The 17,696-nt window shown below is 41.8% G+C and overlaps 1 protein-coding gene across 1 annotated transcript; it reads left to right on the top strand.

Moving 5' to 3' along the window:
* The first annotated feature begins 4,071 nt into the window (after positions 1 to 4,071).
* On the top strand, positions 4,072 to 16,397 carry CACNG8 (calcium voltage-gated channel auxiliary subunit gamma 8). Its single transcript, XM_007433698.1, has 4 exons — positions 4,072 to 4,321; positions 7,577 to 7,660; positions 14,190 to 14,330; positions 15,754 to 16,397. The coding sequence occupies exons 1-4, from the start codon at positions 4,099 to 4,101 to the stop codon at positions 16,395 to 16,397; spliced, it is 1,092 nt and encodes a 363-aa protein (XP_007433760.1). The 5' UTR covers positions 4,072 to 4,098.
* Positions 16,398 to 17,696: the final 1,299 nt, after the last annotated feature.

Raw genomic sequence — 17,696 nt, 5'->3', positions numbered from 1 at the left:
TTACACAGCTGGGATTTCTTCTCCCTTTAGGTTGTGAGCTTAAGTGATATTTTTATGGTATAACAAAAGCAGTAAGTTGCCTCATATGCTGTGTCTTCACTCTGGGCCATTTTATATTCAGTTTCTTCATTGTAACTATAAGTAAGGCAACTCTTACATGGCATGTTTGCAAGGCCATAGAACTGATCTTCCTAGTGGCTCAGCTTCTGAAATGTGTAGTTTAATGGTACTGAGAGTTTTTATTTTTAACCATTAAATATACTGTATAAGCACACAAACACCTATTTCTCCTCATAGCTGCTTTTTAGTTAGTTCCTGAGCTTTTCAAAATACTGCTATAACCTAACCTAACTTACTATGAGAACAAGCAAGATAATTAAAACTTAAATTTCTGCAGAAGTTACGTATTTATTCCCTAGAAATGTAATCACTGTAGCTTCAGGTCCATCGGAGCTTGATATAGAAACAGAGTGATTAGGAGCAAACATTTTATACAGCCTTGGAGGCACTCTTGGGTCCTCCCACCCTACTTGAGAAAAGTAAAGGTCTCTACGTGCGTGATCTCAGTTTACCATAATGGCAAAAGATGGATTGATGTGGAAATTTCCACTCTGTAATCATAACTGGAAAACATTATTATGCTCCCTAACATTAGGTTGATCTTTATTAGATGGCTAGACATCTATGTAGTAATTCTGTGTAATCTGTGATGAAGAAAAATATTAGGCACATGCCAGTCAGAGACATATCCTTTCTATATTATTCTATGTTTCTTAGCTAAGGGCTACTTTCTACTTATACCTAAATGATATAAGCTGGGGGATATATGAAGATACTAAAAGTCACTAGTGGGGAATTGCCCTGGCAACATATTTTTTTTCCTAAGTCCAGGACATTGCCCTTGACCATTTCCCCACTAGTGACCTATAGCATCTTCATAGTATCATCCAGCCATACTGAAGTGATATAAATCCTATCCTAATTGGTTTTAGTTTGCTAGTAATGGTAGGATGGCTGTATAGTATAGAACGGTGTTTCTCAACCTTGGCAACTTTCGGATGTGTGGACTTCGACTCCCAGAATTGGTGGGGAGTTCTGGGAGCTGAAGTTGAAGTCCACACATCCGAGAGTTGCCAAGGTTGAGAAACACTGGTATAGAAGATGCTGTAAGTTCCAAGTGAGGAGATGACCTTTATCTCTCATCTCTTGCCTATCGATGACACAGATTTAAGTCATCCTTGGTTGTTCCAGCGTTAAAGTGGTAGTTCACTCTTACTCTAACACTGCTGAAGGGAACATCAAGATGTGTAAAATCAGTTAGGCTTTGTCATCCCTTTATCTTGGGGAGAAGGCAGGTGACTGCCAGGGAAGAGAGGTAATAGTAGCAGGATAGGGACTGGCAATGTGGACAGCAAATTTCATACCAGTATAGTCTTATGCTGACTCAGAAACAGATAGAAAGCCTTCAGCCAACCACCAGAGAAAGGCCCTAAGCCTTGGTAGTGAAAGCTCACTAAGCCATTGCTCAAACTAACCCTCATAAACCCAGTTAATGTTAGTATGGCTGGGATTTTATTCCCACACACAGAAAATTAGGAGATAATTTTATGCAGGGAACCGCTTCTTGGCTATGTTAGTGATTTGAGTGGTTGTTTCTTGACTGCTTGTATTTTAACTTTTATAATGTTTGTTATTGTTTTCATTTTATTTTAATGCCGTTCGCCACCCAGAGTCACTCACTGAGATGGACGGCCATAGAAATGGGATAAATACATAAATAAATAATAAACCCATTTCTGGACTGAATCACCTGAAACTGCAAAAGGAAAATGTTAATGAAAATCTGTTCCTATTCATAAAAAATCAAACACATCAGAAAACATTACTACAGAGCCCTTCTTTTTATTATCTGCTTTTTGGTGTGGAGGAGTTTTATTTTAAATGAAAGTCATTTTATTTTTTGATGCAGGAATGTCTTCAATCCTATGAGCTCCCAGCCAGAGCTGAAACAATCCAATACAGTTAATTTCCCTCTGTAATCCAAACAGGACTGAATGATATGGACTATGTGAGGTTTTCCTTTAGCAAAAGATTTTAAATTAAATATAGGGAAAATCGCAAGGCTATTTTAATCCTGAGCCTTATTTTAGGACATATGTGAAAAGGGGAAGACAAACCTAACGCAAATTCACCAGTCCATTAGTGCTGAGCAATTGGTGTTGGGTGAGCGTTGGGTATTTGAAAAGGAAAACACAGGATTAGAGACTTCTGTTGATTCATTTCAAGCATCAGCTCATCCATTTATTTGCACATTGTATTTTCCCCTCTACAGCCATATAAATACGATGGAGAATGTTGGGAAAAGTTCCAAGTAGGAAAATATAAAATCAAATTCCTATCAACAAATATAAGTTGGAAATCACAACTTCCTCTCCACTGTCACTCCAAATGGTTAAAACCGTTGGTCAGAAGAAATCCTGATTTGAGCGCGCCCATCTTTGTTTATATGCAGGGACTTTTCTGTAGTGACACCCAAACCATTCAGTTCCCTCCTTGTACATGTACATGGCATATTTTTATTATCTTTTTACATGCCCGTCAAAATCCATCCGAGTTTTCTATTCTTTTCATGCTTCTTAATCTGAGATGCTTTTAATCAGCTTTTGTGTTTTATTTATTTTTACTGCCCGGTTCTGCTGTCTACTTCTGTAGCTTTTATGACTGTCTTTTGTTCTAATTCTGTTATACAAATCAGGCTTGAAGCTACTAGTGATAAATTCAGGTCATAATCTTATTTATAAATAAATACATAATAAAATGTTTCAAAGGACCAGAATGCCTGTGGTTAACACTGCGTCAAAGAATGGGATAAGAGCTCTTTCTGTATGAAAATCTTTTTTACACTCAACTCTTTATTCTGTCTTTTCATTTTGCCTCATTTGCCCAGAAATAATATAGCCACGCAGTTAGTTGACTCCTTATCAAGTGGATAGCAAGAGATTAAGCAACCCCTATAAATCAAGGTGTGCCTCAAGCTGAAGAGCAACATCTGGACTTTAAGGTGTGTCATCCTCAGAAAACCAAGGAAGGAAACAGTGAACAGGCAAACAGAACAAAGGAAATAAACTACAGTAAACTGATTTGACATAAGGGAACTGAGTATATTCTCAGGCATTCTGAAAACTTCCTGAAGCTGTAGATTAAGGATGAATGAAAAATTCTAGGAGACACCAAGAAGTATTTTTGAATACTTTATTTTTTTCCATAGGGCTTGTCAAGGTTCTTCAATAGACATAAAACGAAATCCAAGTGTTATCTTTTCCCTCTTCCCCCTGCCAAACCTTAGTAGCAGACTAGATGATTCATTAGCTTTCCAAGAAAGCAGGCTTCCAAAAAGCTGTAGTTAATATCTAGATATTTCATGATAACCATCTGGTATTCCAATAGTAGATGTCCTGTGGTTACTTTCCAGCTGTTTTACCACTAGCTCTTCAGGATTTGACAGCCGTGATCTAGAAGCTCCATCTCTGCTAAGTATTCCCAACATATCATAATCTGCTGAATATCCAATCTTCATCTTCCAGTTGCGTCCTCCACGAATCTCATCGGGATAGCTCTTGAAAATTTCTTCATAAATTATTCCATATGCTTTCTTAAAATTCCTGGAAGTTGTTCAGAAATTGCCTCAGATGTTCCTGTTTCTTCTTTGAAACCTCTCTTGAAGTCCATCTGTTCTCCTTTTGAATTTCTGAAGAGGGGCCATCCAAGAAGCAATATTTCGGAAGTAATCCAAAGGAACCTGGACCAACTTTATTCAAAGGATTCCCAAGAGCTCTGCAAACATCGCTAAGACAATCTTCCCACTCTACTCGGTATCCAGGCTCCTTCATCACATTTATCCAGGCAAAAGAAAATACTCTCTTGCTCTCATTTCTCAAAAGAACCTGTGTTCCAGATTCTGCCTACTGGAAGAGGAAACTTGATATAGTAGGCAAAGGCAGCCATAATTATCACTGCCACTACTGCTTGCATTCACAACTGCTGGTCTTATTTCTTACCGCCAAGCTGGAGTCACTTAAGCGCTGGAATGAGGAGAGGATGGTCTGGTGTGAGAAAGGTGTCCAGATTCTGCTCACGACTGTGGGGGCCTTTGCTGCCTTTGGCCTCATGATCATCGCCATTGGCACAGATTACTGGCTGTATGCTCGTGCCTTCATTTGCAATACCACTAACATCTCTACCGAGGAAACTCCCCAGAAAGACAAGAAAGATCCTGGAGGACTCACCCATTCAGGTCTCTGGAGGATATGCTGCTTAGAAGGTGAGTAACTCACCCGTTGAAACAGGTTCAAGAAAGACAAAGTTCTAGAATTGTGGAAAGGCCAGCTGAGGTAGACAACAGGTATGCCACAAGATATCACAGTGCATCAGCTTGGAGCAGTTAATGACCAAGTTCTCTACGGAGACAATTTCTTACTAGAGAATTTATCCAATAAGGAGAAGAACTAGAGGCAGAAGACAAGAAACTAAAAAAGCTTTAAACACTGCAATTATGCACTGATTAGCTGGTGTAAAAACCAATATTGCTTCCACACTGGGAGGCATTGTTTTCCCCTAAATTAACTGAAAGCAGAATTAAAACAGTGGCTCCACTTTACATTTACCCTAGTGTCATATTATGCAGCAGTGCTTGTGTTCACGACTTTCTATAATATTAAGTAAGTTTGAGTCAGCAAAGGTCTCCAGCATACCTTTAATTAGAAGCTCCCTCCTCACAGCTCCTGCTTTTAATTGCATTCTATACTGTACAACATCAGCATAATGGATGAATCCTCATAAATAAATTGGGTCTTGTTCCTCGTGGGATAAGAGAATTTAAATAATTACTTCTCTCTTTTTTTTCCTTTTCTATTGTAACACTTTTTTTACGATAAGAAAATAAACAAAAAGAGGAAATCAGTAATCAAAACTCCTAGAGTTCAGGGGAAAGAGAGACTGATTAGCAGACATTTAAATTGCAATTCCATACTGAACAGGAAGCAATCAGAGGCAGAAGCCACAAAGAGGAAGTTTATAATTAAAGGCACAATAGTTTTGAAAAGCATCAATAATGTTTCTTCTAATCCACATCAGGGAACCTGCCTAAAATTGTATTTGATTCCTGAGAAAAGATGGAAGCTCTGAATAAAGATGGGTAAATTAACATAGAAAACATCTGATAACAACAGGTTGTCAATTACCATCTGGATTCTTGTAAAATGCAACTGAACAAATTCAAGATTCTAACATAGAATGTGGCCTAATTACAACTGATGAAGAGAAGCTTTGGGTGAGGTGGCTTAAAAGGATGATAGTTCAAGTATTTGTCTCTTGATCTGAAAAGCCAGTTACCAACATTCTGCGCCAATGTGCCAACATTTTGACACAATTTAATATAGTCAAGCAAAACAAAAACACCCCCCCCAAAAGCCAAGATGAAATGTGGAGATTCAACTAGGTCAGTGTTTCTCAACCTTGGGAACTTTCAGATGTGTGGACTTCAACTCCCAGAATTCTGGGAGTTGAAGTCCACACATCTTAAAGTTGCTAACACTGAACTAGATTGTTGAGATCATCACATAGGGTTAGTTCCTCATGCCCTTATGTAGCTATTTATTCATATGGAAGAATGCATACTGTTGCGGTGACATTACAAAAGTGATCTGAGCCTTCCTGACAGGGAATTCTTGCAGATACCTTCAAATCTACAAGCCAAATCTGTATATGCTATTCATATAAAGCAGTGTCTTTCTCCTGAATTCCTCACCTCACCTACATAACAGTAAACAGACTGCCACATTGCCCACACAAATTCACTTAGAGAGATCCTGAGTTTTCACCCCAATAAATGGCTTTACCTTTAAATGCTCTGAGCCTTCATGAGGGTAGACCCACTGGATTTTCCATCTTCCTTTTAGCCATCCCTCTGCTGTGAGGCAAATCATTTTCTCCAGAATGGACATAATTCTCTGATTAAGGTGTTCAAGTCAATTTTCCCTTATCTGGTACTCTCCAAGTGTTGGTTTTCACTCCCATAATCTTCTAGTTAACATGGCTAATGACAACAGAATTATAGGAGTTGAAGGCCAACACATTTGGAGGTTCCCAAGTAGGAGAAAATGTTGTCCAGATTACAAAGGGATGTAATTCTTGTTATCCAGATGTTTTGGGCTTCCATGTCCATACTCCTTTGCCCCTAGTCACTCTAGATGGGGCTAATGGGCAGTGAAATTCTAAACATCTGACAGACATAAGGTAGCTTTTTTCTCCTCCTCCTCCTCCTCCTTCAGATGATGTAATCGCCAAAGATTGCATTTCAACATTTCCCCAATTACATTAAGAAGCATTTATTTAATCTGGCTTGTTAAATTATTTTCAGTATTCTACAGTTCATTTACTGATATATGTTTTAATTATGGTTTTACGGCTTTGGTTTTACATTTGTTGTAAAAGTAATCTTGTTGGCTTTTAGCTAAAAAAGGATATATAAGCAATTAACAAGCAAGTCCTTTAAAACAACCAAATTAGATATGTATGCTAGTTGCAGCTTTGAATTTAACATGCTAGTTGGGTTTCAGTTGAGGAGGGATACAGTGGACAGAGATTGATTGATACAGTTCCAGAGATTGATTTGATAAAAGTCTCAAGTATGGGGTTATGGTGATTTCTTCTTTTTTTTTCAAAACACTAAATGGAACTGCAGCTCCAGCCTTTCTTATGAAAACACCAGGAAGGCATCTTGGACATAGAAGGTCAATGACACTGCTGTCATAGCCATCTAACCTATAGAAACTCTACAAATAGAGCATGAAGGCTCAAGTGGACTTCCCTCATGGCCTCTACACGGCACATGAAATTCCTTTCAACTAAGCGTCTGTTAATAGCTCCAGTCCTCCAGGCATTTTCCTAACCCCACCTTAAAGCCCTCAGAGTTAATCATCTAGAACCTTTAAGTCTTCTTTGTAAGTGGGCTTAGCAACACTTAAAGGTCATGGATGAGAAACTGGTAGCATGTGTGTACTTGCTATATATAAGTCTTACACTAGTAACCACTGATGATATAGCTCAGTGGTTCTTGACCTTAGCAGTGTTAAGATGGGTAGGCTTCAAGTCCCAGAATTCCCCAGCCAGCTTAAAGTTGCTGAGGTTGAGAAACACTGATACAGCTGACTGAAAAGCTCATCAAAAAGGACAATACTGAAGAGACTTCCCAATGCCACAGTCAAACGTTGTAAGGGAGAACGTGGTGGGATAGCCTAACAGTGGGCCTGGCTTGAGATTTGGATCCAACATCAGCTTGGCAAACTACCCCAAGATGGCGTAAAACAATATTCTGTAACTCAATGCCCTCCAGATATGTTGGAGATGTTGCCCTAGTGCCCTGAAAGTCTACCAAGCTGGAAAAGTTGTAAGACTTTGGGAATGAGAGGGAATGTTGTGTGACTGGAAATCCACCATGGGGTTAACTACTACATGATGCCTACAAACGCTGCTCTAACCCGCAAACTGCTGGTAATTTGTCTCTTCCTGTTTGCAGGGCTGAAGCGAGGGGTGTGTGTGAAAATCAACCATTTTCCAGAGGACACAGACTATGATCACGACAGTGCGGAATACCTCCTACGTATGTATAAATAGGCGGCTTATTCATTCTTGTTCCTTGGCCTCGGCAATGCCAGGTTGCTGCTGTTCTCTGCAACTGGGGGAGCAGGGTTGGAGTCCCACCACAAGGCTACTGAGCCCCCAGGTTTTCCATGGCATGGCATACATTGTTACAGACGTAGTGGTTTTCTTTCCAGGAGCTTAGCTATTAAGCTGTAAAAGGGATGTGATTTTTTAAAAATTATTTTCAGTGGTGATAGGGTGGAGATTTCTTCGGAGGCTGTCATATTGCAGAGAGGGCTTCTCATTTGAGACTAGGAATGCTTGGCAAAGGATAAGGAAACAACAGCACTGTGGATGTGGCTTTTTCAGACCTTCCAAGTACTCTCAGGAAAGGAGCATGTTAGGTCCTCATCAGGACAGAATTCAACAACTGTTAAGCCTCTACTGAAAAAATATTATTTGCTCATCAGAACTTTACTAATGATGGATCTTAGGGCAGAACTTCTGATTCTAATTTTAATGTCTAGGTAGGTTTGGGTGAGTAAATGTAGTCCATACATTTACTCTTAAACAAATCAGTAATCAGTATTTGGCTGACTTGACTTTGGCTCAGAAGCTAAGCAAGATCAAACTTAGTTAATACTTCAGTGGGTGATCATTAGGGAATTGTAGAACTACAGGCTAGACAGGGAAGTTGAAAACCTTTCCAGAAGGTGCCTGCATCACGTCCCTTCTGAAATGCTGCCAAGAAAACGGTGTAGTTGTATCCAACAAATCACCAGGAGTTGACCTTGTTTCAGCAGAGACTTCACTTTTATTCACTATTTATGCAGGGTTGCGAGTACACTATTCATGTAATATAATCCATGTATCCTATTTGCTAGCGCAGGGTTTCTCAACCTTGGCAACTTTAAGACATGTGGACTTCAACTCCCAGAATTCCCCAGCTAGCATGTCCACATGTCTTAAAGTTGCCAAGGTTGAGAAACCCTGTGCTAGTGAACTGGGTTTATACGCATTGTAGTTATGAAGTGCATTTAAAATGCAGTTTATAGTCCTTTGTAAAGAATATGACAGTAGTCAAGTTTTCATGTAACTAGTGGATGGGAGACCACCTTCTCTTAATAAGGGCACAGCTGGCAAGCCTGCTTAAGACGGTAAAAAACACTGAAACCCAAAGGGAACATAACCCCATCCAATCAGTTGCCTTCTCTGTTGCGGTATTACCCTCTAAAATCATATCCCCCAAGAGATTCATATGGCTCCCACCCCAAAGATGTTCAAAATGTTGAAAACCTGGCTGCTTCCCCAGGACTTGTAGGGTGAGTGCTGAGCCCCTGTAAAATTATATCCAATTGCATTTTTGTCTTCTGGATCTGCATGATCTTTGCTCTTATTATTTGATGGTTCCTGCTTTTAACACTTTAAGCTGCCTGGAGACTTCTGGAGTTGGGTAGTTTCTAAATTGATTGATTGCATCGAATGAATGAATGAATGAATGAATCCAATACAGCTGAATATATCCACCCACATATTGCTTTCCAGAGGCACTTCTTTAGTCACTGTGGGAGACAGAACCCTGAACTCAAGATTGGGGATGAATTATTAATTGCTATTAATGCTTGGCTTTTTAACACAATACACAGAGAAGATGTTATTTACAAAACTCCTGCATGTCCACTAGAAATATTCAGTCCATTCTCAAGTGAGCCAACATAACTCCTCCTTTCCAGGCATTAATACATCAATCAAAGCACAGCCATCTTTCAGCTTTTGCAATACAAAAATGCACATACAATTGATGTGAATTTTCCTATTATTTTTTGAAGATTCATCAGGAAACGAGACTCTCTAGACTTAGAAATGAATGCACAAAATTGACATAAAATTGAAATAAAAGTGGCCAGTGTCCTCTTGTTGGCTGCTGCAGTGTCTTCAATGGTGCCTTCTTTACGCTCCTTCTTCCATTTCATGCGCTGGTTCTGAAAGATTTTAATCTGCCTCTCGGTCAAACACAGGGTGTGAGTGATCTCTATCCTCTGTTGGTGGGTCAGGCAGCGGTTGAAGTGAATGGCAGAGCCAGTTTGGTGCAGTAATAGGCAGTCACCAGGAATCAACACTAACTTGAAGGCATCCCCCGCCCCTAATCCACTTAACACCTTAGGCCAGTGTTTCTCAACCTTGGCAACTTGAAGATGTGTGGACTTGAACTCCCAGAATCTCCCAGCCACTGCCTTAGGCCATGAGCAAATCACAAGGCAAGCCAAAAGTCTTGCCTCCGACTGTGAATTTAAGCATAATTTGGAGATGCAATATCCTTGCTGGCTGAGGAATTCTGGGAGTTGAAGTCCACACGTCTTCAAGCTGCCAAGGTTGAGAAACACTGCTAAAGAAAGTCAAGGTGGGACAGTCTTGAGTTTCTTCCTCATGCTTCCTCTTTTCCTTGGTGAAGTTCATGTTTTCCTAATGGTTGCTGCATATTTTATTCAAGGCCATCTCCATACCCCTCTACAACTGTAGAGAACAACCTCTTCCATCTTGTGTCTTTCAAATGTGTTGGGCTTCAACTACCTTAATTGCCAAACCAATTTGACTTCCTACAGTAGAATGTGTCGATTTCATTGATTCGCTTAATACTGTGCGTGCTTTTTTCCCTATTATTCTAAAGTGTTCAAAATCTATTATGTGGGTCATTATTATAATCCTAGGATCCTTTTAAAAATCCCCTAAAACAGGTTGGTGTTATTAGTTCTAAAATGCAGATGGTGGGGTAAGAGTCACTTATGGATTTGCCTCAGTTTTCCTGATCCCAAGGAATTAGGATCTTCTATTCCATAAAAGACTGTCTATTGGTTTAACTTTAGTTCCATCACATTTTGAGAATTTCATTGATAACATTATCAACAGTTCCCAGGATTCTTTGGGATGTAAAAGGTTAGGAATGTAACCCTAAGGGCTCTGTCTTTTGGCCAAGTTAAAGTGGTCTCCACCACTCCTGGAGCTGGCAGGGAAGTTGGACTGCCCCTATTGCCCGCTCCTATCCTTCCAGTAATTAATACTAGCAAATGGAGCTGTTTTTGCTTATTTATTTTGGGCCAAATTAAGGAAAGAGAGCCAGTTTGGTGTAGTGGTTAAAGGCACCAGGTTGGAGACTGGAAGATCGGGAGTTCTAGTCCCACCTGAAGCATAAAGCCAGCTGGGTGACCTTGGGCCAGTCACCCCCTCTCAGCCCTAGGAAGGAGGCAAGGGCAAACCACTTCAGAAAAACCTTGCCAAGAAAATTGCAGGGACTTGTTCAGGCAGTTGCCAGGAGTCAACACTGACTCAAAGACGCATGCACGGGCGCACAGACACACACACACACAGAGAAAAGTACTGGTGCATTCCTCTCCCTCTATGCATCACTGGCCCTTGGGGAAAGCCACTGTTATTTTTAAGTTTATGAGTTTAGACATGAGTTTTGACAATGTTTCTAGCCACAGCCACCTGGCAGCAGACTGCAAGAATTTGGAGGGGTGGCGAGAGAAGAGGCAGAGAGCTGAGTTTTTCTCTGCTAGGTATCCTATCCCAAGGAGCTGCTCCATTGCAGGCCTCATGGCCTCTGATATCCTGAAGCTGCTGGCACTGAGAGGTGTAGCAAGAGAAGTTGGGGGGCAAGGGCAACCCAGGTCTTTTGCTATCACAGAGACGTGGTGGGAAAGAGATGGCTCCTGGCACCCTTGTGCCCAAGAAGCAACTGGTAGGCATTACTGATACGGTACAGTGGGGTGGAGGAATCCTTCTTCACCAAAAAGCTCTCACAGTGCCACTTCAGGTGTTTTTCAGGCTCCTTATGCACATGGGTTTAGCACGCTTTTAAAAGAGGGGTAAGCATGTGTTTTAATAGTTGTAAAAACAGATGAGAGCAAGAAGAGGGGCTGTTGCAAGGTGTAGTGAGAGAACTTTACCACCCAACCCCAACAGTACTTGTCAGCTGCTTCTCAGGATGGCTGACAGGCATAAGGGATGGGTGGGGACCACCAGCTTTAACACCCCAGAGATCAGGCATTGTATCTGATCCTTGGGGTAGAGCGGGGTTCCCAATAAAATACCCCATCCATGGATCAGCTGCAGCTCTGACCTGCAGGGCGTGTTGGATCATCCATGATATGGGTTGGGACTGCCCAGCAAAGCAGGTTTACCAGGCAGACCCAACATACCCCACAGATTAAGCTGTTTAGAAGCACTAAGCCACTTTATCACAACCCACAGATTAGTTGAGGCTCTCCAGTAAGGCAGCTGTCAAGCTCAGGGAGGCAGCAGTTGCCACCTGAAGTAGCAGAGCCCCAAAAGGAGCCTATCAGTTGATAGCAGTGAAGGACCTATGCAAAATCCTTGCACAAAGCCAGAGCAATTTTGATAGATGATTCAGCCCAGTAATCTAGCCATCTGTCGAGACTCACCTCTTCCCCAGTTCCATCCCATTCCAATGGCTGGTGATCTTCAATGGTAGGGCAAAGAAGGTTGGGGGCAGATGCTGGGGACATGGAGGGGTGTATTTCCAGATCACTCTGGTACAGCTACTGTACAAACTCCTCCACCAACCCTGCATGAGATTGGGCTGGGGCAATGGGCATTTTAAAGTCACAATTGGCTCTCTCTCTAGTTGCAACACCTTTTCATATGGTCATTTCTGACCTTCTCCCCTACGTGCCACAGTATTGATGAAAGTCACTATTAGCTTAATATTAATTTTCTTTTTTAAAAGGGTATATTTGAACCTGAGAATGCAAACAGGGCATGAACCAAGGATATTTCTATATGGCAAACTATCACTATGCTTCTCTCATGTAAATGGGTTGATTTTCCACACTTGAGTGTGTGTGTACGTTATAGTATGTTCCATCTGCATTACTGGATGGGGAGGAGTCATAGCTAAGTGAGAAGGAAAGAGAGAATTCAATTCCCTCTCCTTCTCCCAGGTTTCTTTCTTTCTCACACATTTGTATGTGCATGTATATGCATGTCCACACTCACATGTTGAAAGGATGTACAAGAGGCCATCATGAGTTTGGATTTTGATCACCCTACCATGTGTTCATAGAGAACACTGTCAAGACCTCAGAGGCTTCCTTTGTCCAACAGTAGCTGGATAAACAGTGGTCAGGCAAAGCAAATTACTGTTACTTTTATTTTTATTGAGGATTCCTCAAAACATCCTTTCAAAGCCAACCTTCTGAAATATAGTCATAGATATCTCAGTGGGCTAGTAGATTTCCCAGTTATAGTGCTGTCTGCTGTACAAACTGAATGTGCATCATATTTTGGTTTATCAGTAACTTACTAGGTCTCCCAGTATCAGCCTTCTTTTAACAGGTTGGCCCCCTCCCCAGATGTCTTAGACTAAAATTCTTATCATCTCCAGCTACCATGGATAGTAGATTGTAATTTAGCATATCCGGAGAAAACCAGGTTGGGGAAGGGTCCCTGTATGGTTGGGTTGGTCTGAATTATTGGAAATTCCATGAATAGCAAGCTTGCTTGCTTCTTGCATGTTAACTGCTTTAAAAAATGGACATTTCATTAGGTATTGTAATTCTATAAAACTATGTTAGTTCTATCCAATACAAACTGCATTAACCTGGATGGAGACCTTTTTGCCCAGTGATAAAACTCAAAACTGCATTCCAACCCTACATTTCCCATCCAAATTTAGAGTAGTCATAACACAGGAGCCACCACTGCTTGTTGAAATATCATTTTCTACATCAAAAACAATTGAGCAATCATCTTCCACCTAATCATCTGACTACTGGAATACCTTTAGCAACCAGTGAAGTTCAGCAAAGGGAGTTTGCCTATCTATGGATGCAAGAATAAGATTTATGTTATACAAAATGAACTTTGAAGACTTGTATTCTTACCAACATTCAGTAGCAAGCTCTTTACTAATCATTCCCATCTGTTTCTCTGGCATAGCCAAAGAATAAACATTGTTTTCCAACATCCAATTATGTACATCCCATCTTTTAAAAAAGCATTTGGGGATGATTTGGGTAGTAGTGGACTGGATTTAGAATATAAAACTGGATGTCCCTGGAACTTTTACATCTTTTCACAGAGACTCTCTGTACCTTTGCCATGTTCTGACTCTTAGGACCTGCCATGTAAATGAAACAAGCTTTATGGAGGTCATAGTTAGTTCAGGCGTATTTGGTATAACATACCCCATAAGAAGAATTTTATATTGTAGCTCTTGATGGACTGCTCCAAAAAGTTTGTGCAGACTCCAGCCTTAGCATTTCTAGACGTTGACAGACGGACCAAATTAAAGCTTAGAGAGAATGCACAGAACATCACCATGTCATGAATAAGGCTAGCTCAGAATCATCTCCAGTTGGCCAATTTCCTATGCATTAAGAGTTCTGCTCAGAGACCTGCTTCGTGCCCTATTTCATAATCTTTCCTTCCTTCCTTCCTTCCTTCCTTCCTTCCTTCCTTCCTTCCTTCCTTCCTTCCTTCCTTCCTTCCTTCCTTCCTTCCTTCCTTCCTTCCTTCCCTCCCCACAGGTGTGGTACGAGCCTCGAGCATCTTTCCTATCCTAAGTGCTATTTTGCTGCTGCTGGGAGGCTTCTGTGTAGCTGCTAGCCGTGTCTACAAGTCGAAGCGCAACATTATTTTAGGTGCTGGCATCCTATTTGTTGCTGCAGGTAAGTGGTATGGTGAGCGTAGTACAGTAAGTAGAGGCAAACTACCCCTCTCTAGATCTCTAGTGAGATTAGCTTTACGCCGTAGCTGGTTTGTTCATCAGAACTCTGGCTCTCAGCCAAACCCTTTATCTTCCAATCCATCTCTCCGGATCCATTACTCGCTTTGTACCACTTCATGCATCCATCTTCAGCTTCACATCCATTTCCGCTTTCCCCTTCCAGTTGTGTTGTGACAACAGGAACCAGAAATGTAATTGGCAATTCTGGGACTTGCGGGCATGATTTATTTGAGAGGGTCTAGACTGGGGAAAAGCTGTCCTGATTTCACGTGCATTGCTATTTGTCATAGATTCCTTTCCTCCTCAGTATGGAAGAGTTTGGAGTTGTATGCTTAGCATACGGAAAGGCCTGGTTTACAACATCTCCAGGATCTTATTAGCAGGCCTAACTTTAGCTAGAGGTCCAGGTGAGGTGCCACCAATATGAGTGCACTATACAGACCAGTGGCTTCGCCATATGAAAGGGGTATGCTGCATTGTTTCATACTCATAGACATGCCATGCCTTCACCATCTTCTGCTCTTCATTTGTTCATCATTCATCCTTCTTTCTACCCATCTATTTATCTACCTCTTCCCTTTCCAGTCCTGTAAAGAAGGTAAGGTCTTTGAATGACTCCCAGTCCCTCTCATTTTCCCACTCATCCAAACAGTAATGAATCCTCTGTCCTTCCGTTCAACCAGCCATACAATCAGAATTTGCATCCTGGCAGCTATCAAGTAGGCCCAGGAGAAGCCAGGGACTAAAGTCAAGGACTATCAAGTATCAATAGAAACCACTGATCAGTCAGAATCCTAGCCCATGCAGAAAAGTGTCATTTTTGCAATTCTTTCTGTATAGGAGATCTAGAAGCCAGTCTCACTGTGTGTGCAGTGGGGAGGGGGGGGGGGTGGACATGGAAAGTTCTTTGCCATCCCATGGATCATATTTTTTTAAGCCCTCAAAGTTCCTCAGATTGCACTACCCAAATTTAATAGGAAGCTACCAAATTATAGCAGTGTGCTTTTCAGCTTTTAAAAAACAGAAGTAAAATTGGTGTATTATTCTCCAATAGGCTTAGCAAGCCTATTTTTATGTTTTAAAAAATCCAACCCCCCCCAAAAGAGGGAGAGGAAAGAGTTCAGAAGTTCTTGTCCCATCTCCTAAAGGGATAGTTCTCAGCTACCAATAGAAATTAAAATAAAATCAATTTATGGCTCCTGGCTGCCAAAAGAAAAAAGAAAGAAAAAGCCCATTATGATCTGCTTTAATCTGTGGCTACGCAGGTCTAGTCCTGCTACTGAATCTTCATATAGGACTCTTCTTTTTTCTCTTTTTTTTATCAGTCCATTGTCAACCTCTCTCATTTTCCTTCTGTGCCACAGGGCTCAGTAACATCATTGGCGTCATCGTCTACATCTCGGCCAATGCTGGTGATCCCGGCACAAAACGCGATGACGAGAAGAAGAGCCACTATTCTTATGGCTGGTCCTTTTATTTTGGTGGCCTTTCCTTCATCCTGGCTGAGATGATTGGCGTGCTGGCAGTGAATATATACATCGAGAAGAATCGCGAGGCCCATTGCAAAAGCCGCACAGAACTCTTGAAGAACCCTTCTTCCTCCTCCTCAGCCATCCTGCGCCTGCCCAGTTACCGTTTTCGGTACCGCCGCCGGTCACGTTCCAGTTCCCGCTCCACCGAGCCCTCACAGTCTCGAGAAACCTCTCCCGTTGGCCTGAAGGGCTTCCCTTCCACCGACATCTCTATGTACACACTGTCTAGGGACCCGTCGAAGGCCAACGTCAGTTCCCTCTACGGCGGTGCCAGTGAGACAGCCTCCACGGGGGCAACGACCTCTGGGGCGACCGGGACTGGTGGTGGATTCTTACAGTTGCACAACACCTTCCCCAAAGATCCTGGGGTGACAGTCACAGTGACTGGGCCCGGCGTAGCTGGAGCCACGGGTACCCTGGGTAAAGATGCCTCCTCCAACACCAACACACTCAACAGGAAGACCACGCCAGTGTAGGGATGGACTTAAGAGAGGAGAGGTCATGGGAAGGAAAAAAGGGGAAGAAAAGATACTGTTCAAAGGACATCGGGAGAGTCAGAGTGTTGAGAAGCGAGAAAACATTCCATCCAACAAGCATCTTTTTTTTTTGCTTGCTTTGCTTTGCTCCTTCATCCTCTCCCCTTCCCTTCCCTTCCCTTCCTCCCTCTCTCCCTTCCTCCATCTCTTGATCCATTCAACCAGCCACCTAACCAGGAATTCACTTCCCCTGTTTTACCCAGCCACAGGATCCAAGTTCCCATCTTCAGTGGGACAGAGGTGGAGGAGTCATGCCATGCTCACCAAGGGGCTTTCATGAAAGGGGTGCAGGGATCACCCATTCCTATTCCCCAGTTTAAAAGAAACCAATCAAACTTCACGGTCCTTTCAAGCAGGCACCTTGAGGAGAACCAGGATGGATACTTTCCACACTGGACTACACAAACGCAATCCTGTGATTATTTACTCCGTAATCGTGGGGAAGAAGGGTAGTTCTTCTTACATACTAGATTGAGACCTCTAATACAGCCTGCCAAGGAACACATGTGGATGAATGTCCAGGCCCCACTCCTAAGTCTCCTACAAATGGCTTCCATAGCATTACTGTGCCAAATTTGGGGCTGCAGTGTAGATCAAGAGGTTATTTGTTTCCTCCAGAGGTATAAGGGAACCCTCTCTTCCACTGCAGCTTAATTAAGGGCTGACAAAAGTTTGTGCCAAAACAGTGCCGGAGGGGGAAAAAAAATTATATATATATATATATATATATATATATATATATATATATATATATATATATAAATAAAGGGTGGGTTTGAAAATCTAAATGGACCTACTGCCCCCTAGTGGTTGTCAGAGGTATTTCTAATCCACTAGGTTTTGCCATATTTCCTTCCTTTTTATCCTTGACTTTGGCCCAACTCTTAAGACTGAGCCATAGCTTTTCCTGAGATGAAGCTGCCTCTGGAGAAGAGGGAATCCTTGCTGTATTATAAAATTGTCCCTTGTCCATATTGAAGTGACATTATGCCAATTATTAGTCCTGTGGTTTGTCTTGTCCACCCAACAGAGCAGCCTTGCCCAACACATTATCCTCCAGACACGTTCAACCATAATTCCCCTAACTGTCAAACAACATAATGGGAGTTCTGATTCATCACATCTGGAAGAGAGCAGGTTGGAGAAGGCTGCAGCAGACAGAACAACTGACAGATTTTTCCCAATGTTATCTTCTTTTCTATATCTGGAAGAACTTTAAAACAGAAAGAGAGATGGTTT

Source organism: Python bivittatus, unplaced genomic scaffold, assembly GCF_059951505.1.
Source record: "Python bivittatus isolate LINGU-HERP-01145 unplaced genomic scaffold, Pbiv_v1 ctg000440_np1212, whole genome shotgun sequence".
Classification (NCBI taxonomy): domain Eukaryota; kingdom Metazoa; phylum Chordata; class Lepidosauria; order Squamata; family Pythonidae; genus Python; species Python bivittatus.
The sequence above is the reverse complement of the archived record's forward strand: the minus strand, read 5'-3'. Positions and strand labels throughout refer to the sequence as shown.

Excerpts from the sequence above, each read along its gene's own strand:
- CACNG8 (XM_007433698.1), top strand. The coding sequence starts at position 4,099 with ATGGTCTGGTGTGAGAAAGGTGTCCAGATTCTGCTCACGACTGTGGGG. Across the intron at positions 4,322-7,576 it reads GAGGATATGCTGCTTAGAAG|GGCTGAAGCGAGGGGTGTGT; the intron begins GTGAGTAACTCA and ends TCCTGTTTGCAG. Across the intron at positions 7,661-14,189 it reads CAGTGCGGAATACCTCCTAC|GTGTGGTACGAGCCTCGAGC; the intron begins GTATGTATAAAT and ends CCCTCCCCACAG.